General features: G+C 39.4%; 6 protein-coding genes across 6 annotated transcripts; 2 read left to right on the forward strand and 4 right to left on the reverse strand.

Annotated features, from left to right (window-relative positions):
* The first annotated feature begins 2,539 nt into the window (after window positions 1–2,539).
* Window positions 2,540–3,941, forward strand: hbae4 (hemoglobin alpha embryonic-4). Its single transcript, XM_030774270.1, has 3 exons — window positions 2,540–2,843; window positions 3,257–3,461; window positions 3,777–3,941. Exons 1-3 carry the CDS (start codon window positions 2,752–2,754, stop codon window positions 3,903–3,905), a joined length of 426 nt encoding a protein of 141 aa, XP_030630130.1. The 5' UTR covers window positions 2,540–2,751; the 3' UTR covers window positions 3,906–3,941.
* A 2,241-nt stretch (window positions 3,942–6,182) lies between these two features.
* On the reverse strand, window positions 6,183–7,024 carry LOC115811742 (hemoglobin subunit beta-2-like). The gene is made up of 3 exons (XM_030774081.1): window positions 6,933–7,024; window positions 6,473–6,695; window positions 6,183–6,311 (listed from the first exon to the last, which is right to left on the reverse strand). Exons 1-3 carry the CDS (start codon window positions 7,022–7,024, stop codon window positions 6,183–6,185), a joined length of 444 nt encoding a protein of 147 aa, XP_030629941.1.
* A 1,376-nt stretch (window positions 7,025–8,400) lies between these two features.
* Window positions 8,401–9,192, reverse strand: LOC115811745 (hemoglobin subunit alpha-2-like). The gene is made up of 3 exons (XM_030774084.1): window positions 9,092–9,192; window positions 8,766–8,973; window positions 8,401–8,529 (listed from the first exon to the last, which is right to left on the reverse strand). The coding sequence occupies exons 1-3, from the start codon at window positions 9,184–9,186 to the stop codon at window positions 8,401–8,403; spliced, it is 432 nt and encodes a 143-aa protein (XP_030629944.1). The 5' UTR covers window positions 9,187–9,192.
* Window positions 9,193–10,946: 1,754 nt separating this feature from the next.
* LOC115811744 (hemoglobin subunit beta-like) lies at window positions 10,947–11,751 on the reverse strand. Its single transcript, XM_030774083.1, has 3 exons — window positions 11,648–11,751; window positions 11,174–11,396; window positions 10,947–11,075 (listed from the first exon to the last, which is right to left on the reverse strand). Exons 1-3 carry the CDS (start codon window positions 11,737–11,739, stop codon window positions 10,947–10,949), a joined length of 444 nt encoding a protein of 147 aa, XP_030629943.1. The 5' UTR covers window positions 11,740–11,751.
* Window positions 11,752–13,573: 1,822 nt separating this feature from the next.
* On the forward strand, window positions 13,574–14,263 carry LOC115811743 (hemoglobin subunit alpha-like). Its single transcript, XM_030774082.1, has 3 exons — window positions 13,574–13,674; window positions 13,780–13,987; window positions 14,135–14,263. Exons 1-3 carry the CDS (start codon window positions 13,580–13,582, stop codon window positions 14,261–14,263), a joined length of 432 nt encoding a protein of 143 aa, XP_030629942.1. The 5' UTR covers window positions 13,574–13,579.
* Window positions 14,264–15,922: 1,659 nt separating this feature from the next.
* Window positions 15,923–17,471, reverse strand: LOC115812625 (aquaporin-8-like). The gene is made up of 5 exons (XM_030775110.1): window positions 17,215–17,471; window positions 16,891–17,017; window positions 16,514–16,728; window positions 16,287–16,421; window positions 15,923–15,965 (listed from the first exon to the last, which is right to left on the reverse strand). The coding sequence occupies exons 1-5, from the start codon at window positions 17,469–17,471 to the stop codon at window positions 15,923–15,925; spliced, it is 777 nt and encodes a 258-aa protein (XP_030630970.1).
* Between the last annotated feature and the right edge of the window lie 1,992 nt (window positions 17,472–19,463).

Below are 19,463 nucleotides of genomic sequence, written 5' to 3' on the forward strand. Positions count from 1 at the left end.
GGCAGGTTCTTAAGATTGTCAGTGTGTTCAACAGACTACCAAAGAACATTTCATCCAAGAGGTGAGTGTGTGTCTAATCCATCTGAGTTACAGCCATGGCTATATACAAACTTTTGCTATAATTCAGCTCGAAGAACCTTTGAACTGTAGGGTTTGTTTAACTTTGGATAAAGTTGCTGCATGTCTGTTTTTTTAATGTAAGATTTAAGTAATGGACATGAGGTCATGAATGCTAATAGTGTAGTATTGATTAAAAAGAAACACAGGCACAATCATTCATATAATATTATATAACACAAGTTTGTTTTTTTGTAGGTGTAGATTCTGGATGCAAACAGAGGCCCTTTCTTTGTGCTGAGTCACTGAACACGAAATGGCGACTCAGCAGTTTGCACAGCTGGGGTGTGAGCTCTGATGTGGCAGTGAAGAAGGGGGAGCCCCCCTATTCCCCCCCCCCCCCCCCCCCCCACACACACACCACCCCAACCTCCCACCCCCCCAAATGAAGTCAGCAGAACCCACCTCTTCTGAGCCCCCAGCTTCAGCTACTGATAAGAGCAGCTATGGAGCTTTATCAGCTCAACACACCGTGACCCCACCCTTTCCCAGAAACGCAGAGCCTTCATGACCCTTTAAGCCTCACACTCTAAGGGAAAATTACTGTCACTTCACATCAACTTGTTCTCAAACACCTCTTAACTCATTGTTCAGTCCCTCGAAAAGCACTGACACTCAGCTGACGCTTCACACCAAGATCATGACTCATCAAGACAGCTGTTGAGTTGCACATCTTGACAAATTGCTACAAAGCAATTTATTGTAACTGGATTAAATTCTCCAACAGGCAACTCTAGGTACAAATTCTCATGTCATCACTCTTTATGTCACTTGCAAACTTTACAAATTTTGTGTGAAGAGACACAAAAGAGTCTCATTAACATAATAATCCCATTGCTGTAAAGTGTATGTGCCCCAAATTAAGAAAATAAAAAATTACCTGGAGTCATTGCATTGCAAGAAAACAAAATTTTAGCAATAGCAAACTTTTAGCATTTAGCAACACATACCAAAGAGGCTATGAAAAACTGGGAATTGGCTACATATGGAAAATTATATATATATATATATATATATATATATATATATACACACACACACACACACACACACACACATATATATACACACACACATACATACATAGGGAATTGTATGTCAAAAGAAACCAGCTAACAACTTTAGTTGTTCAGGTTCAGATTTTTATTAAAAAATAAATAAATCAGATTAATACGAAACAGTCATTTAGGTGGCGCAACAAATTTAGACCACAAAGAGAGGTCGAAAACTGGAGATAACATAGAACTCAGGCTATAGAAACGCACGGACTTCTTGGTCTCATTGCTACAGTATCAGAAAGAATGCTTTCAGTCTGACCTGTAAGGTGAATGTCTTCAGTGTCCTGGTCAAGGGTGGTAAGTATGCTGTAAGAGTACTTCGTGACTGTACGTGACTATATTTATTTTGGCGCATTTGTACTCTACCGATCAACTTCTCGCTCAGCAGACTTTGCATGCAGGCTAGTAGCCAAATAATCTTTTGCTGTGTTTCTATCGTTTTTATTATCATTTATTAATTTATGCATTTTTTGTAGCAGGGTCGTTGTTCCTGGGTCGTGTGAATCCTGGAACGCTGAACTAAATGTACAGTACAATACAAACATACAAATGTTCATGTTTTATCATTTGCAGTAGGACTACGTTTTTTTGTCCTGTACTTGCGAAACGTTGGACACATTAAAAGCCTCTTCCTTTGTAACTTTGCTAGTCATTCTTTTAAGGTGTATCTTTACGTTAACTCCAGTATAATATCTGAATACTTGCACCACACCTGGTGCAACCAAGATGGGAACATACTGACATCTCTAAACTCTGCACGGCATTAAGCCACTGTGGTTTCCCTCAGGTGACTAAGGTCTTTACACTCTCGATTTTTAGATCAAATAACGCATGCTTGGTGCTCCGTTCTAAAACCAACATGAATCGTATCTTCATCCGTCTATTCTTGTGACAACATTGTTCGGCATAATAAACATCTCCGAATGATTTGCGGGAGCAGAAATGAACTGTACAGCTTGTAAACTCAACCAGCTCTACCACACAGGCTGAAACAGCGATCTGGCGGCGAGTGGGTGACGAACCGGGGTTGATATACTGCAGGGCTGATGAGTAGATGGATTGCAGGTGTGAAGGCTGATCAGCAACCGGGAGAGTGAGAGGAGTGCAACGCACACGACACAGGCACACGAACACAGACAGGGGGAGCACCGGAGCCACAGTGAAGAGGGAAACACCAGAAATTCAAGGAATAGACTGAAGGCACGGCTCTGACCGTGACAAAACCGTTGATCCTCAAAATGACGCAAAAGAATAAACTAACTCATAACAAGCTGCGCAAGTTTAGCACCCACACGTGATCATGCCCAAACCCTCTCGGGCGCAAACACCCAGTAATGAACAGGGCAGTTGACGAAGATTGCAATTCTCTTCAATACAAATTTTAAAAGCGTGTTTTCGTAAATCGGGAAATTCGAGTGTTTATGGCACGTCTGTTGTGCTAGCCGAGCAGCATTGGGGGAAAAAATGGTCAAACAACGGTGTTTAGTGTTCTTTGCTCCGCGTTTCACATGAGAAAATATTTTTCAGCTCCGCTCGGGAAAAAACAGTATACTTGGTCTGTCGTCAAAATATTATAATGCTTTCCAACTACGAAAAAGAGCTACTTGTAAAAATTTGGGACAAAATGACTCCAGTAGCTGAGGACATTGGATCTGAAGCTCTTTTAAGGTATGTCATTTATGCCAGGCTAAGCAACATATTAACCAGAACCTTTATGCGACTTTGTTCTTTGTGTGTATATACAATATATATAGCCTACACACAAAAAGAGAGAGAAGAGAGAGACTGCTCCTCTTACCGGCAGAACATTTTAGAATGTAGAATGAACTGGAATAACAGATTGCTGTTTGTAGTTCCTAAAACTCATTAACATGTTAAATGAATCAGCCTGTGCCCCTGCTCCTACTTTCATTTTGGCAGTATCATGGTTTTAACTTGGTGTTGCGGTGTGGCATGCGTTATGGTATAATTACGTAAGCGATGACGTAAAAAGGAGATATGAATTTAGGTGCACTCTCACGACAGTCAAGAACGCGCTTACTCCAAAAGCACCTTTCCACCACTACTTACTTTTTTTACAGGATGTTTACGACGTTCCCTAAGACAAAAACATACTTTGCTCACCTAGACATCAGCCCCCGCTCTGAGCACCTGCGCTCTCATGGTAAGAAAATCGTTTTGGCAATAGCAGAAGGAGCCAGAAACATAAACAATCTAGCCACTACGTTGGCACCCCTCAGCAGATTCCACGCTTACCAGTTGAGAATTCATCCTACAAACTTCAAGGTACACTTTAAATATAACAGTCCTTCAATTTAAGCTCAGTCTGAATGCATTTGGCCTGACTGGATTTTGTCTGACAAAGTTCAGCTTGTTTTTAGCTGATTACTGCTCTGTCACGCTCCACTGTTATAAAGTAACAACAGGTCTGAATCCTTGATAGAGGTCTATCATGTCATAGTCTAAATGGGCTTGCTATTTTGAGTAGTGTGTGTATGTATGTGTGTGTGTGCGTATGCGTACGCGTGCACGTGCGCGTACCTGTTTGCTAAAGACCACTCAATGACATCACATTATTCTCTGCACTTTTTTTACTCCTAGCTTCTCAACCACTGTATGCTGGTGACACTGGCTTGTCATATGGGTGATGAGTTTTGTCCGGTTGCGCATGCTGCGATGGACAAGTTCCTGTCTGCATTTTCTGCAGTGCTGTCTGAGAAGTATAGATAAGGCCCAACCAGCTGACTCAACATATTTTAACAACATGGATGGAGAGTTATATTATTTAGTATGTTATATGTAGTTAGTTATAATTAAAAATGTGTTCATTTACAATTAAAACATGTATTTGCTCATTGTGACATATTCACTGTGATGACAATGCTGCTATAAAATAAGCGTATGTGTAGCCTACGTATTTTTGCCATGTCCTTACTCTCGCCAAAATAGAAATTTCGCTATAGCAGCGCCCCCTGTGGGACGCTGAAGTTTGTCCTTTCAGTTTTCGTCTTTTACGACTGATGTCAAAACAGCTGCTTTGATACCAAATAGCAGGCTACTGCAAAGTGAAACAGTAATCTACTTTGGTTTAGAGGCCCTGGAAAGACCTGAACCCAAACCTGTGCATTTAAAATAGTATAAGGAGAAATCTCTCATTCTAACCAGCACAACACAAAAAATATCAAACTACAATAGTTAGAGTAGATAGATAGAGGAGAGTTCCTCTATGGCTTACATATGTATTTTTTCTTATCCTGTAAAGATAAAGAAAGAGTGGTGATGATCAGCCATAAGTCGTTGAAGTTAAAACTACTCTCCTTTTCCTCACAGTCTTGCTCCTGGTGTTAAATTCGACTATTACACAAAAATTGTGCGGTCAAAACAGTAAATAGCCTGTGTTTGTCTCCCGCCCCCTAACTTGCTTAGAATTTATGTCATTCTCAGCCAGTGTTGTATTTAGCATACAATCTGGTCTAGTGCTTTTCCGTCACTTTCGACCGGAATATCACAGAATGGTAGTGGGAATGTCTAATGGTAGCAAACTGTTAGTTTCTGTACGAAAACATCACTAATATAGCCTATCTAATAACCTTGCCACATTCAAGCAACACAACAGAAAATACATTGAAATTCAAGCGTAGTTGATAGATATCAGGTTCAGTTATTCGTGAAATACCTATGGGAAACCTTAGCATTGCAGGAGAAGTTAATGTTGAACCTCTTTAAGATGGCATTGACGAGCCGATGTCTATCGAAGACTTGGCGCTGTTCAAGCCCTGGTGCTGAAACGTCATTGCTTGCAAGAGAGACGGTGGGCGGTGTTGAAATTACTCTGAACGACACTGTTGTATTATTATTCAGTGAACTACAGTTTGTATACATATCGTATTTCGTGTTTAAGGGACAGTTTTTATATTTACTGTTTAGTTCTAGTTGGCTAACCAAAAAGACGTAAGAATTTATAACCCTGTAACTAATTAATTCAGCTGCAGGACTTCTGTTTTTCACATTCCAGACATTCGATTCTCAACTCCAGCCCTTGGAACGCACTAAGCTGCATATTTTGGTTAATACGAAGCACCAGAACAACAAGCCTTCAAGGGCTCTCTAAGTAGTGCATGAGTTGAACCAGTCGTCGGGCTAGAACAAAATCATGCCGCCTTGTGGATCCCCAGGGCTGGACCTGAGAACCATTGCTTTTGCTCTCATTGTTTTTCTTTAAATCTGTCGCTAACTATGAAAGAACCAACTTGCCCTTGAATGTATTCAGTAGTTTGAACAAAATGGTCAAATGTTCTCTCAGTGATGAGAAAGTGTCATGATAAAATAATGAGCTGTTTCACTCCAAATTTAATGCTTGTCATACAAGGTATAGACTAATAGTTCTGTGAATGCATCTCCTTTCACTTTGGAATGATTGTGAGTTGTGCATAAATTAAACTATACAATTTATGGCTGGTGTAACAGCAATGTTCTGTGTATTTCTGAAACAGTTTTGCATGACTTGTAGGACTGGCTTACATGTATGTTTTTTTTTTCATGGACTGTGCATGAGTGGTTTGAAGAGAATGCTGTTATTACCTGAAATCAGCGAAAATGTTGACCAAGGAGTGAACACAGAATCAACAGCAATTAAAGAATCCTTCGTGAAACGATGAAGCAGCTATGGCCAAAGGCGAGCGCAAATGCTGCTATTTTCTCCAAATAAAATTTATTTTATCCCAAACTGCTTTGTCTCGAATTTTTAATCTTGACATAATTTTCCATATGTCAAACTGCTTATCCTAAGCGTTGGCCTGTTTCTCTTGGTGTGAATGTACCCACTGCTGGTCAACTATCACATCGCAATCGGTTTGTTTGCCTTATTTCAGTGTCGTTTCAAGTGTTAAATGTTGCCTGCCCAATCACACACAAACACAGCAAGTCATAGTTTTGCTCTCATTTATTTTTCAACAGCATGTTTGCACTACATAAGCTATAGGCAGCTCTTTGAGGTAGGCGCCGTTTTCAGTGATACTGCCTGCTCAAGGCTGAAACAACGACAGACAAGAACTTCTGCAACGCCGCCTGGACCTCGGGCGTAAACTCCGCCTTCATCTTTCCAGCAACGATCACGGTCAAGCAATCAGCCAGAAGCTTTAACAGAAACAAAGACACCATCATCAGTGCTCGGTTAGCCTTCAGTGAATACAGGTCATTTAAGGGATGTTAAACATAACTTGAGGATAAGCGACTTACAGAATGAATGAATGAATGAATGAATGAATGAATTAAATATAACTTGATTGCAAACCTACCCTGAAGTTACCGGGATCCACGTGCAATGTCTCCGAGTGCAGTTCGCTCAGTTGAGTGTAAGCGTTCTTAATGTCATCCATATTGTTCACGGCCGTAAGCAAGCCTCGGAGAACAACAGTGCCGTGCTTTCCCAACATCGGGTTTGCCAAGATCGTATCCGCGTTGTACAAGTTTCCAAACTTACCAAAGTACCGCTGGGTCCAGGGGTAAACAATCAGACACCTAAACAAAACATAAATATCTCTGTAAGGATAGGCCCATATACCTCTTTTAAAGATCATTGAGGATTTGGCCTTAAGCGGTTAAACATGACCTATGAATTACATCTTTAGTATCAAATGTATCGATCATAAATGTTGCAAATATTGAAATACAGTATTTCAATATTTGCAACGTATTTATTCCTCACATTTCCACTATAGTGAGTCGTTTAACCCTTGACTTAAAATCGGTGGTCACCTTGCTAAGCTCTCTGGGCCTACGGTGTCATAATCGAGTTTGGAGAAGATCCCCTGGATTATAGCGCGCTCCTCAGTTGTCCACTCAACCATCTTGCTACCGAGTGTTCACTTGCACTGACCACTGCGTTGAGTTTTTAAATAGGCCGCACTGGTCACCGCCCAGCTTGGAATAGGCAGATGCGGTGAGCTGATATCTTTGCAAGCAGGCCATGAACTGGACATTGGGGGGTGACTGTTGTTGCAACGTAGATGTTATTTTTCCATGAAGGAATTATTTAAAACACTGTAAAACACAAAACATATCTGCAGCCCCAAGAGACCTGCTGCAGTCTTTGAACAGTGATAAAAACAGCAGACTGCTATGTTGAGAAACATAGCTGTATTAGTCTTTATATCTGGAGAGTGGTTGTTATTTAACAGGGACAACTTTATTTTATTTTGCTTTACTTAATTTTGTTTTACTGAATTGAATTGAATTGAATTGAATTTAATTTAATTTAATTTTTACTTTATTGTGATTTAATTTAATTTAATTTAATTTAATTTAATTTAATTTTGCTTTACTTTATTGTGATTTACTTAATTTAATTTAATTTAATTTAATTTAATTTTATTTCATTTTATTTTCATGTAAAAGTAGCCTTACACCGGTACCCCAAGTGAAACTGATATGTACTTACTACTCTAATTGAAAGAAAATGACATTTGCTTTGCTAAAGTAAGGTAATTTTGCCACCTAGAAGAAGTTGCTGAAAATTGCTCTAAAAATTGATTTTCAGTTACGGTGAGCTTATACTGGGTTAAGATCACTGCAATTTTGTGGGCTGCTCTGACGTTAAGTCATAGTGTTGTTTATTTTCTTGATTTTTTCCCAAGGACATCTACACTATGAATATTGCATAACTCTTTAGTCAACGCTGCAGCTGTGTTAGTCAAAACAGCCTTCTCTCATATGGAGTTCAACTCCAGATTGGAGTCTGAATTATACTTTAAAATGGTGTATTTTGAATATACTTTAAATAAACCTGTTACAGCTGTTGCCGCTTTTTTTTTAATTTGTATGAGAAGGCCCATGGTTTACCGTTTGCAAACACAGATGTCTACAGAACAATGCTGTTTATATTATTGTTTATTGTTTTTATCACATTTTCCATAATATTTTGATAGCTCAGTGGCGTTATAAATGAAATGCCCTCATTTAAATACCTCGTTATTAAAGTCTTTATTTGGCGTTTATTTTTAATCAACATGTGGGTATTGCATTTGCTTTAATCGCCAAAGCGCTTCTCGGTGGTGGCAACATTGAGCAATGGTACAGGACTACTTCACACTGTTTTCGGGTTATAAACCTTTTTTCATTACTGCATGATAACTGTTAATGTATAGGAAGACAAAATACATCAAGGAAACCTCAGTTTGATTCACTGCACGTTTTTATTTTTCAACTGCATGAGCGAGAGCTGTGTTTAACGGTATTTCTCGCTCAGGGCCAGAGCCAGGAGGGCCATGAACTTGTCAACAGCCACGTGAATCTGAGGAGTGAATTCCTCCGGAAACAGCATGCACAGGACCACAAGAATGCAGTGAGTTAGGATCTGTAGGGAAAAAATAGACAATTTTAGACAAATTATTAAAAAAAATTGTCTCCTCAGTCCAGAAAACAGCTTATTATTCAGCGTTCATTATTGCACGTCTTGTCCTGTCCCGCCTTTTAACAACTTCTAAAATAAATAAACATGTGTCTCATAAAAGTAGTCTAATGGGAACTATGTTCAATAATGCTATTGGACCTTATGTATCTCCTGAAAAAGGTCGTTCGGGAAATTTTTACCTTAAAGTTCACAGGATCGACTCTCAGCATGAAGGCGTGCAGCTCACTCAGGGTGAGGAGGCCACCAGTGATATCATCTATTTTGCCAACGGCCTCGTACACGCCATTCATGATAGTGATGCCATGTTTCCTCACGGGCGCAGATCCGGGGCTGGTGTCCTTCCAGTGAGCGAAGTACGATTTGGTCTGGGGGTAGACAACCAGCATTCTGTAGAAAAGTAAGAAAACTCGTTAGCGTCTTTGCTGTGTGGAGTCGATGAGTGAGCGGTACCGTTTCAATCTTCAAGTAAGGCACTAGGCATAAATGTTGAAAATAACTCAGTTACCTAGAAAGTGCCTCGGTTCCGATTTCCTCCGACCGAGAGGCAACCTTCTGGAAGAAGTCAGTAACGGTCGCTTTCTCTTTAGCGGAGAGACTCATGATTGCTCTCTGACCTCTTTGCTTCAAAGCTTGACAGGAGAATGAGATGCTTTACAAAGAATCTGTTGTCAGGCATAGCTCGAGAGCATTTATATCGTTGCTTACACCGGGCTCCGCCTCCATTCCCTTCATTCATTAGCCTATCATTGGCCAATTTGGACAGAATTTCGTGAAACGAAACAAAAATGAGAATGGAAATTCTGTGTAATGGGCGTAACTGTTATCGCATTTGGGCTGAAAATAACTCATTGCATTACTACGGTATATTCTCCTGTAGTTAAGAACCTGCTTAGTTGGTCAGAAACACAATATTTTCAAAATTTCAAAAACAGATTTACGAAAATGTAAGATGCTTCATTTTCTGAGGCTGCTTCATTTTCTTCATTTAGCTAAATATAACGGGACTTTCGAGCTAAGCTTGTATTCCCCAGGAACAGTTTGTTCATCTAGCCTGAGCTACAGCATTGTGGTGTTGGCGCGATCTCGGACTGAATTTGAGAATGTTTTATGGCCATTTAAAAAATGAAATGGAATAAATCCATGTGAGTTTAATTCGCGTATACTCTTATAGCTGGTATCCCTTGTCACACGTAGGAAATTAGGTTAACTATACCATTCAGAGACAACCAACAATGGACTGGGTGGTGATGTTATCATTCTTTTGCTTAATCGGCTTGTTTGCAGAGGTGCATGTGCAGAGAGTATTCAGATTATGGCTGTCTTATCTTTTGAGTCTAAATATAGGCCAACGCTGCAAAAATTAGACAAGCTCTGAGGTAAATATTCAGGGTGTCTTTACTTTGGTATGACTCAGCACTCTTGTTGGGAATCAGATAGGCATCTGATTGACTAAAACATACCTCACATTACAATAACAACAACAGAAGCACTACTACCACTACCAGTCTTGCCATTACAACTGCTTCTACTACTAAATTATTATTATTATTATTATTATTATTATTATTATTATTGATTTACTCATTCAATTTCAAAGCCGCTTATCCTAATTAGGGTCTCGGGGTGCTAGAGCCTATCCCAGCGCTCATTGGGCGAAAGGCGGGGGAACCACCCTGGACAGATCGCCAGTCCATCGCAGGATTATTATAGTTATTATTAGTAGTAGTACTGCTACTACTAGTAGTACTACTAGTATTGTTATTATTGCTATTATTATCGTCATCATCATACACATTTCACGTCTGTAGATACACTATTTTTGTTGTGAGTTTCTAACCTTTTATGTAACCAGTTGATTCATGATCCTGCTTGTTTGCTTTTATGCTTTCATATCTTGATCATTTTTATATCGCTTTGGAATGATCACATACCGAGTCAGCTTCGCAACCTAGCAAGCCACACATATCTAATTACAGTGAAGTGTTAACCTTTAATTTAGTGTTCGGTTGCTCTAATTACTGTCGCATTGGGTTAAGTCAGTCACATTCCGTAATCCATATCAGGATCATATGAGGAAGATTATGTTATCATGAGTGTGAATGAAAGTGTTAAGCAAAAATAAGAAAAACGTTAAGTCTGGTGTCTTGTTCGTTTCTTTTATTTTAATTGCATCATGTTACTAATCTGAATGTTTTAGACTATACTGAATATTGGGAGAAACCAAGGACTTTCTCCATGTCAAAGAATGAGCCATACAAGTCACAGATGCTAGTTGTTGCTTCTTTTATTTCTTTCATTGATGAGAAAAAGCACACACGTTGCCAAATTCGCTGTACGTGATTTGGGTAGAGAAAGAGACTTTAGTGGTACTGTCTGCTCAAAGCGGAAACGACCACAGCAAGGAACTTCTGCCAGGCAGCCTGCATGTCGGGAGTGAAGGCGTAGCCCATCTTCCCAGCAATCACGACGGTAAGGCAGTCAGCCAGCAGCTACAATAAAGAAGGCATCAGTATTAGTCTCAGCCCAGATTGGAAACAGTATGAACACTCTGTGGTCTAAGAAACAGTATGACATAGCATTAACCTACCTTGAAGTTATCAGGATCCACGTGGAGCTTCTCCGAGTGCAGTTCGCTTAGCTCAGTGTAGGTGTTCTTGATGTCATCCATGTTTTTCATGGCTCTGTCCAATCCGTGAAGCACAACTATGCCATGAGCGGCTACCATCGGGTTAGAGAGGATGGCCTCTGCGTTGTACAGGTTTCCGAAACCTCCGAAATACCGCTGAGTCCAGGGGTAAACGATTAAAGCCCTTTGGAGTAAAAGAATGATGTGGATTATCAGAATAACAATGTAGTAAGAGCATCATGATCACGGTACATCATTAGTAGGTAAATGCCCATTTCATCTTCTTCAACCAACCCTTTGAGTTGTCTTTTCTTTCAACTTTTACCCTTGCCCAAAATAAGGCGTTGATAAACTAGTTATTTGCATGATGGATATATTACACAGTTATCTATGCACAGATATATTTTAATACGCACACTAAACCTGATTAGATACCTGCAAAGGGCCTTGGGACCGACGTCGTCATAGTCCAGTTTGTTGAAGACCTCCTGGATGGCAGCGCGCTCCTCTGCAGACCACTCAACCATGTTGTCGATTGATGATTTCTCTTATTTTTGACAAGAACTCAAATCATGTCGCTCCATTGTGACCCTGGGTTTTTATTTCATTGAATCACCCCGCCCAAAAGAAAAGTTCTCATTCTATTGGCTCAGTGTTTCTTAGGGGCAGGTCTCGGAAAAGGGAGGGGACCTCAGCAAATCTTCTCGAAGTTTGAAAAGAATCGTAATTCAGGTTAAATTAATGTCCAGTAACGCTAGACCCTGACCATGTAGCCTAACACCTACATTTACACATCAAAGAGAAATTAGCTTCCAGGCTGTGGGAGGCACCGGATCAAACTGGGTTTTCATTTATGTCCAAAGCTAACCAACTTATTTTTACTGAAAAGTCATTTTAACACAAATACGCAAAAGGGAACGCGTACAATGACTGATGTATAAAATAAAATGGGGCGTAAAAACGAACTCTACACCAAGTGAAAGGTAGAAAGAAATATGGATGATAACATGAAGTAAACACATACAGGCGCGACAGTCACAAATAAATGACTCTTTTGTACTGTGGGAAATAATACAAAAAACAAGAGGAAAAAATAATAGCTTAGCACAATGTCTTGATATCACTGAGCTCAGGATTAGTGGGCTATCAGTGTGGGGAATAGTACACTGACCTTCCCTCTAATTTTCAGTAAAGTTTATTAATGAGTGCCAAAGCCTCAAAAAAGTTTATTGTCGGATGTTATCAGCTTTTAGAAACCAAGAAATTCAATGACTTGATCAGTGAACATTCTGGGAGGGTAAGCAGAGTCCTTAACTCCTCTCTTCTCTCACAATGATATGAAATAAATTGATTATGCTTTCTGTATGTCATCATTTTCAGGAGAGCCTAAACCAAAATAATCACATATTATGAGCCGGTTGATGGTTTAAATGGATCCAAATTGTAAGCCTCAACTCAGAAGAAGTGATTCTAAACCATCCAGACATTGCTGAAGTCTTCATTAAGTTATCTCACGCTCACACGCACGCTGAAACATTTCTGTGTTATCTTCACGCGTCTGCTCCACACCCGTGCCTGTCTCCGAATAAGCTAAGCGTAATTAAAAAAAATTCTTAAGAAGCAGCTAAGACTTAATTAGGGCGTGGGTTTATCTTTTTGATGGGCGAATATTTTCTATTTGTGCCAGTTAATGGGATATTTGATTTATGAATCCATGCAAATCAAAGTGGGCCCATCAGGAACAGTAATTACACGGATAAAAATATAACATTGTACAACTCAGCATTTATATGAAGCGGATACCCATTTAAGTGAACTTTTTGCCCATCATATATGATAGGCTACTTCTTTTTCAGCATTTCTTGATTAAGGTGTTTCATCTGTTATGCGCCTGAAAAACTGAAAATTGCCATAAGAGGCCATTCTACAGCCATGAAGATTTTCTGTTGAAACGTTACATAGGTCAGCTGGATTTGGTTCTCAGTTCACATGAAAATGTATTTGTTTTCAGTTCATAACATTTTTGGCGTGTATGTTCAGAGTAATTGGCTTTTTTAAATACCACGAGGGGCATCATAATTGATCGTTTGTACATTTCGTTTGTCGTTTGAAATAAAAGCTACGTGCCTCGGTAAAACATTTACACTTAAATGTTGCTTCAGGTCACTTGCGACGAAAATACAGATAGGTTTAATCAAAAATCTGCTGATATACGTCAGCACCCAAATGTTCGCTGGCAGAGGTTCAATCTGGCACGCATTTAAGGGTATTATCTTGGGTGTGCCCCTTTCCAACAAATGCATAAAAAGAGGACCAACCGTTGGATGGGTATGTTATTTGACACTGGCATAGGAAGAACAGCACAAAATGAGTCTTTCTGCAAAGGACAAGGCTACAGTGAAAGCCCTTTGGGCTAAGGTTTCTGCAAAGGCAGAAGAAATTGGCAACGAGGCGTTGTCCAGGTAAGTCACGTCAACACTTAAAAAACTGACCAAAAACTGATGGCGAATGATGGACGAATTATGATCATTTATATAACCACTTCCCCGGTTTCTCTCTTTCACCAGAATGCTAACAGTCTATCCTCAGACAAAGACTTACTTTTCACACTGGCCTGACTTGCGCCCCGGATCAGCCCCAGTGAGGAACCATGGCAAAAAGGTCATGGCAGGACTGGGCGACGCTGTGGCCAAGATCGATGACCTGTCCGGCGGTCTCCTGAGCCTAAGCGAACTACATGCTTTTCAACTGAGAGTGGATCCAGCCAATTTTAAGGTAAACCCGAATATCTAGTGTTGATATTCAACATACCCATTTCAGATATATGCACTTTACGAATTTGCTTAATAACATGAAATCAATGAAGAAATGAAGAAATGAAGATTTAAGTTGTTGTCTATTTTTTTTCCACCGTGTCTCCAGATTCTTGCCCACAACATCCTTGTGGTGCTGGCCATTTATTTCCCGGAGGAATTCACCCCCGAGGCCCACATGAGCGTGGACAAATTTCTTGCCGGAGTGGCCCTGGCTCTGTCTGAGAGATATCGCTGAGATATTGCCAAGCTTGCTCATGAAATGTTCATTTTTGATCTGTAACATTGCAGAACAAAAAAACAGTAAATCTGAGCAATACATAACAGCATACGTTTGCCTTTATTTCTCAAATGGTTGAATTACATGATCTATATATATATATATATAGCTAATAGCTAAAATTGACCTCATTCTGATACAGACAGGAATTTGTACAGCATTTACTCAGGCACATGTTTACAACAAACCCAGCAAACCAGCAATTCTTTCAGTAGTGCATTTGCACCACATTGTAATGCGTAATGTGTGTGTGTGTGTATGTATGTGTGTGTGTGTGTGTGTGTGTGTGTGTATACATTTATACATGATGTATATGTGTGTGTGTAAGTATGTAGCCTATATTTATGGACTCCATCATTGACTTATAACGTGAGGGAGTATTCATTTCGACAAAATAATAAGATATGTCTATTAAAATGATTAAAAGGTTGCAAAGGTTATTGTTTGTTTAAGGTTAGGTTTGGTCTACTGTTTGATCACACAGTAATCTTCTCAGAAATAAGACCCAGAACAGCTGAGTGAGTTGAGTTTCCGAGAACTTGTCAAATGCGTTGTTTAAAATCTGATATCGCGTCTTTGCGCAGGACTACGCTGACGTTGATAGTAAAAATGACAAGTCATGTTTAGTTTGTAAGAGCCGGTGCATTCGTAAGCCCACTTGCGCTATTCGTTTTCTATGAGACTGATGTTTGGGATTTTTAAAAGTTTTGTATTAGTGTTTGAGGTCAATTTTGCCAGTTATCGGCTTCTGTGGGTCATACTGATATGATCAATAAAAGTTCTTTCTGCACACTTCGGAAACAAATTTCAAACGTATTTTGGAAAATCCTGTTGAAAAAAAAAAATACATATTTTTCAGATTAAAAGGATTTCGCTGGTTAAAAAGCAATTGAGTCTTTCAAAATTTAATGTGGAATTTTAATTCAATTGGTTTAGCTTTTAAAAAGAGCTTAGACTATGAGACCAAAAGAATATAACATTAATGCACTTCCTTAAAGCGCTTTACATATGCACACAATCACAGTCCTCTCCCGCCTTCCACAGTAGTGCTTTCAGTTGATTGTATTTGTTGAAGACTAAAGACAATAGACACCTCTACTCACCTCAGCTAGTTTGACAACAAAGACGTTTAAAACACCACAGAATAAGCATTTTATTTAGAATTTCAAGTTTCAATCAAAAACAGTGCAGTCTTATCTGAACAATTTTAATTTGTTTAATAGACACGTGAAATTATTTCTAGCCGTTCATCTTTAAGAACAAAATAATCACGTGACCAGAGCAGAAAGTGCTGGAATGTACGGAGATATAGATCTACAGTACTCAAAAAAAATGACTGTCACAGAGGTTAAGAATATTCATGTGGATGCGCTACGCTGACATCTGCTGGTAGATGAATAGCTCCACCTGGTTTTTAACACAGGATTAAACATAAGAACATGCATTTTCCGACAGAAAAAAATGCTGCATCAAAAAGACGATTTGTGCATTTTGGAACTGTGTTGACTAATCACTCAAGATCAGTTTGACAGAGCACAAGTTGATCCATAGCCTAATGTTGAAATAAACATCAAAGTAACTCGGGTGGTTGATTTTACATTGGTGTCCTGATAAAGGTCAGTTCATTATGACCCGAATCTTCTCATCTCCAAGCAGTACTCTGGAAAAGCAATTACAAGCATAAACATGAGATACACATACAATTAATTCATTTTCAATATGTTTCTTCATTTGTCACATTTAAAGTTAGAAATAGTATTGGATACGCTTATTTTTGAAGTAGTAAAGACAAAACAGTCGTTTCACCATTTAGTTTAAAGCGGAAATTTGTCTTTACAGCAACCAAAATATATGTTTCATTACTTTGTGAATAAATAATGGTAACATCTTTCATGCCCCAACGATTTTGGATACAAGTTTTAACTACAATCTTGCAACAGTTTACTTCGAAATATGCAAGGTTTTGGTTAAGCACACTCACCGAACCAGTGTTGCGGCCAGTAAACCTCCGCCAATAGGGCCGACCCAATATACCCAATGATAGTTCCAGTAGTTGGTCATCACTGCTGGTCCGAAGGCTCTCGCAGGATTCAGACAGGTGCCGGACACACCCCCTCTGGACAGTCGAACATACGTCAATGATACACACCCTAACGAATTACGACGTTACACACCTACACATTAATCGCGCAGAGATTCTGTTATTACCCGACCAAGATATTGTTGATGACGGTGCAGCCCGCCATAAAAGGTACCATGGGATTTTTGGTTTTATCGTTGACTGCCCCCAGGAGCACTACCATGGTAATCAGGCATGTCATAGCAATTTCACCGAAGATGGCTCCTGCCAGCTGATCTTCCGTTTGAAGAATTGTGAAGGCAGCACCTGTAGCATTCATGTAGTTCTCCCTTGGTGTCATCATCTGAGAAAAAAACATTCATTTTTCAAAACTGATCAGACTTTTGGATGTTTGGTAAAGTGTTCACTTCATTAAACTTCTGGAACACTAAGTAAGGACAGAGAGAGATAGTTTAAACGTAAACAGTGTAAATTATGCATATGCACACTGCTTTCAATGCTCCACCTTTGCCATTCCAGCACCCAGTATACCTCCAAGGACCTGACTGGCCAGGTAAGGGACTACCATTCCCAGCTGCATTCTTCCACATAAGTAGATGGCAATAGTGACTGTAGGGTTAAAATGAGATCCACTGTTGGTGGAAAGAGAAGAGAGGTTTACCTCTGTGAACTTTTAATAACATTTACATTCTTTAGCTTGCTTTTGTTGCTACAAAAAATAGAGGGAAAGTAAGCTTGACAGTCAAAAAAATTATACCAAATGCTCAATGTTCTTTTACTGTTTCTTGAATGTGCAGGATGGATGTAAACTTCAAGTGAGTTTTCCTACCTGATCTTAGCCATACATGCCACCATTACAGCCACTGCAAAACCATGAGCCAGTGCTGGCTGTAGTCTGCCTGCAGACTCCACATTCTCAATAACAGACGCACAGCCAATGAAGACAAAGAACATTGTTCCCACCAGCTCAGCGACACATGGCTGGATTTTTCCTTCATATTTATTTGGAAGTCTGGAGGGAGCTTTTCTGGGTTTGTCAATTAAACTACTATCCACCTCACTGAGTTCCAGCTTCTGCTCTGCCATGGTCTCACAGTGCTGTCTGCAGTTATCAGTCTGGAGTGCCAAAATATCAAATGAAATGTTTTATTGACTGGTATAGATGTCTTTAGTCATTGTTATTTATTACCAAAAAGGTGATAAATAAATCGGTCTTTCACAACGAAAGGACTTTGCCATTTCCAATCACAGTTTCCAGCACCTTGACCCCATAAGGAGTGAAACATGCTTGTATCAGTTTATCAAGAGTCATGCTAGAAGTATTGTGGGGATCAGTTCCACTTGAGGTACATCAAGAGAATATCTTAAGAAATAGTACTGTGTAAACTTTGGTGAAACTGATGTTCTGCACTGTCTGGAAAATTTGGAATCAAATTTATTTACTGAACAGTGTATGTTTAGTTAGCTTTCAAGGCCCTTTATTGCAGGAATATAGTTTATGACCTCTCAATAAGTAATAAGGTGTTGCACAGTTGCTTCAGGCTATTTATATTGTGAACTTTGGTCTGAGAGGAAAAAAAAACTATTAGTAGAGTTGAAGGATGAATCACTGAAATCAGCACTTACACTTACTCCTAAAAGAACAACAGTTGGGTTTCCTTAGTGCTGGGTGATATATTAAGTTCTTCAGTTTAATAATTCATGTATATGGTCTGTACAACAAATTTGATTCCCACAAGCTCTCTGAGTTGTTCTCCTGCAATATTGTTTATAGATATCCTTTATGTTATATATAATTTATTGGATTCCTTACTTCTTAATATAATATTTCTTACAATAACAAAAAATTACGTTACCACTTGTACTGATTCTATATAAATCTAAAATACTAGCTTCAGAATGTTCGTGCAATTATTGCATTAGTTTAGTTGGTCTATTTGCCCATAACTCCACCTACTGAGAGTGTAGTTGATCTTCCCATACCTGCCCCTACTGAGAGTGTAGTCTGGTGTTTATGGGATCATAACAAATGAATATGCATTCACCATCCCAGCAGCCATCTTATCTTGCAAAGCAAATGTACTACAATTCAGACATGAAGGACTACAGTTTTCAAAAACAAATGATTATCAATATCTACATTAAAACATTGGTAGGATGTTTGCATTGTGCTCTGATGAAGGCAAGCAAGCCAAGAAGTGGCTTTTTTTAAACATCTCAATGGTTGTTCTTAATTATTAACTTAAAAAGAAATTAATCTATTGTCACACCCTGGTCCTCTCTTTCCCACTCTAGTGGCTAGCTGGGTTAAGATCTGTTTCTTCCTGCTCTCCTTAGTTCCCCTGTCAGCTTAATTTTTAGTCCTGCGTGTGTCTTGTTAGTTTAGTTTTAAGGTCTGTATAAATACTCCTAGTTTTGTCCTTGGTTTCTTGTGTGCAATTGTTTGTACTTAGTTGTCTTGGTCTATCTATCTATCTATCTATCTATCTATCTATCTATCTATCTATCTATCTATCTATCTGTCTATCTATCTGTCTATCTATCTATCTAGCTATCTGTCTGTCTGTCTGTCAGTCGGTTAGTTGGTTAGTCGGTCAGTCGGTCTGTCGGTCTGTCTGTCTGTCTGTCTGTCTACCTGAACTTGAATCTTGTGAGTTCCTTTAAGTCTTTCCTCCATGTTCCATTTAAATAAAACTTAACCGAACCTGCGCATGCATCCAGTCTCTTCAACCAACTGTGACAGATTTCCACACCAGACCATGGATGCAGCAGGTTGGTATCAGTGGGATAAAATGCCGGAGAGGTATGATGGATCCCCTGATAGGTACGGGTACTTCTTATCAGCATGCTCCCTGTGCTTTTCATACATGGGGAACCATAGTGACGGTGACAGGACGGCAGTCTTCACCAATCGCCTGGAGGGACGAGTGCTGAGACAAGCAGTTGACTGGTGGCAGACAGAGGAAGGTTCGTTTGATACTAAACCACTTATCTTCCCTAAGGCCTCATATGACAAACTCACCTCTGAGTTCCATGAAAATCCTGACAATCCAGAAAAGCACGGCAGAGGAGTCGTCA

The sequence above is a fragment of the Chanos chanos genome, chromosome 5, assembly GCF_902362185.1.
Source record: "Chanos chanos chromosome 5, fChaCha1.1, whole genome shotgun sequence".
Classification (NCBI taxonomy): Eukaryota; Metazoa; Chordata; class Actinopteri; order Gonorynchiformes; family Chanidae; genus Chanos; species Chanos chanos.

Excerpts from the sequence above, each read along its gene's own strand:
- hbae4 (XM_030774270.1), top strand. The coding sequence starts at position 2,752 with ATGCTTTCCAACTACGAAAAAGAGCTACTTGTAAAAATTTGGGACAAA. Across the intron at positions 2,844-3,256 it reads GGATCTGAAGCTCTTTTAAG|GATGTTTACGACGTTCCCTA; the intron begins GTATGTCATTTA and ends CTTTTTTTACAG. Across the intron at positions 3,462-3,776 it reads TTCATCCTACAAACTTCAAG|CTTCTCAACCACTGTATGCT; the intron begins GTACACTTTAAA and ends TTTTACTCCTAG.
- LOC115811742 (XM_030774081.1), bottom strand. The coding sequence starts at position 7,024 with ATGGTTGAGTGGACAACTGAGGAGCGCGCTATAATCCAGGGGATCTTC. Across the intron at positions 6,696-6,932 it reads GGCCCAGAGAGCTTAGCAAG|GTGTCTGATTGTTTACCCCT; the intron begins GTGACCACCGAT and ends TGTTTTGTTTAG. Across the intron at positions 6,312-6,472 it reads TGGATCCCGGTAACTTCAGG|CTTCTGGCTGATTGCTTGAC; the intron begins GTAGGTTTGCAA and ends TTTCTGTTAAAG.
- LOC115811745 (XM_030774084.1), bottom strand. The coding sequence starts at position 9,186 with ATGAGTCTCTCCGCTAAAGAGAAAGCGACCGTTACTGACTTCTTCCAG. Across the intron at positions 8,974-9,091 it reads GGAACCGAGGCACTTTCTAG|AATGCTGGTTGTCTACCCCC; the intron begins GTAACTGAGTTA and ends ACTTTTCTACAG. Across the intron at positions 8,530-8,765 it reads TCGATCCTGTGAACTTTAAG|ATCCTAACTCACTGCATTCT; the intron begins GTAAAAATTTCC and ends TTTTCCCTACAG.
- LOC115811744 (XM_030774083.1), bottom strand. The coding sequence starts at position 11,739 with ATGGTTGAGTGGTCTGCAGAGGAGCGCGCTGCCATCCAGGAGGTCTTC. Across the intron at positions 11,397-11,647 it reads GGTCCCAAGGCCCTTTGCAG|GGCTTTAATCGTTTACCCCT; the intron begins GTATCTAATCAG and ends TTTACTCCAAAG. Across the intron at positions 11,076-11,173 it reads TGGATCCTGATAACTTCAAG|CTGCTGGCTGACTGCCTTAC; the intron begins GTAGGTTAATGC and ends TCTTTATTGTAG.
- LOC115811743 (XM_030774082.1), top strand. The coding sequence starts at position 13,580 with ATGAGTCTTTCTGCAAAGGACAAGGCTACAGTGAAAGCCCTTTGGGCT. Across the intron at positions 13,675-13,779 it reads GGCAACGAGGCGTTGTCCAG|AATGCTAACAGTCTATCCTC; the intron begins GTAAGTCACGTC and ends CTCTTTCACCAG. Across the intron at positions 13,988-14,134 it reads TGGATCCAGCCAATTTTAAG|ATTCTTGCCCACAACATCCT; the intron begins GTAAACCCGAAT and ends CCGTGTCTCCAG.
- LOC115812625 (XM_030775110.1), bottom strand. The coding sequence starts at position 17,471 with ATGGCAGAGCAGAAGCTGGAACTCAGTGAGGTGGATAGTAGTTTAATT. Across the intron at positions 17,018-17,214 it reads GCATGTATGGCTAAGATCAG|TGGATCTCATTTTAACCCTA; the intron begins GTAGGAAAACTC and ends TTCCACCAACAG. Across the intron at positions 16,422-16,513 it reads ATCAACAATATCTTGGTCGG|AGGGGGTGTGTCCGGCACCT; the intron begins GTAATAACAGAA and ends TCGACTGTCCAG.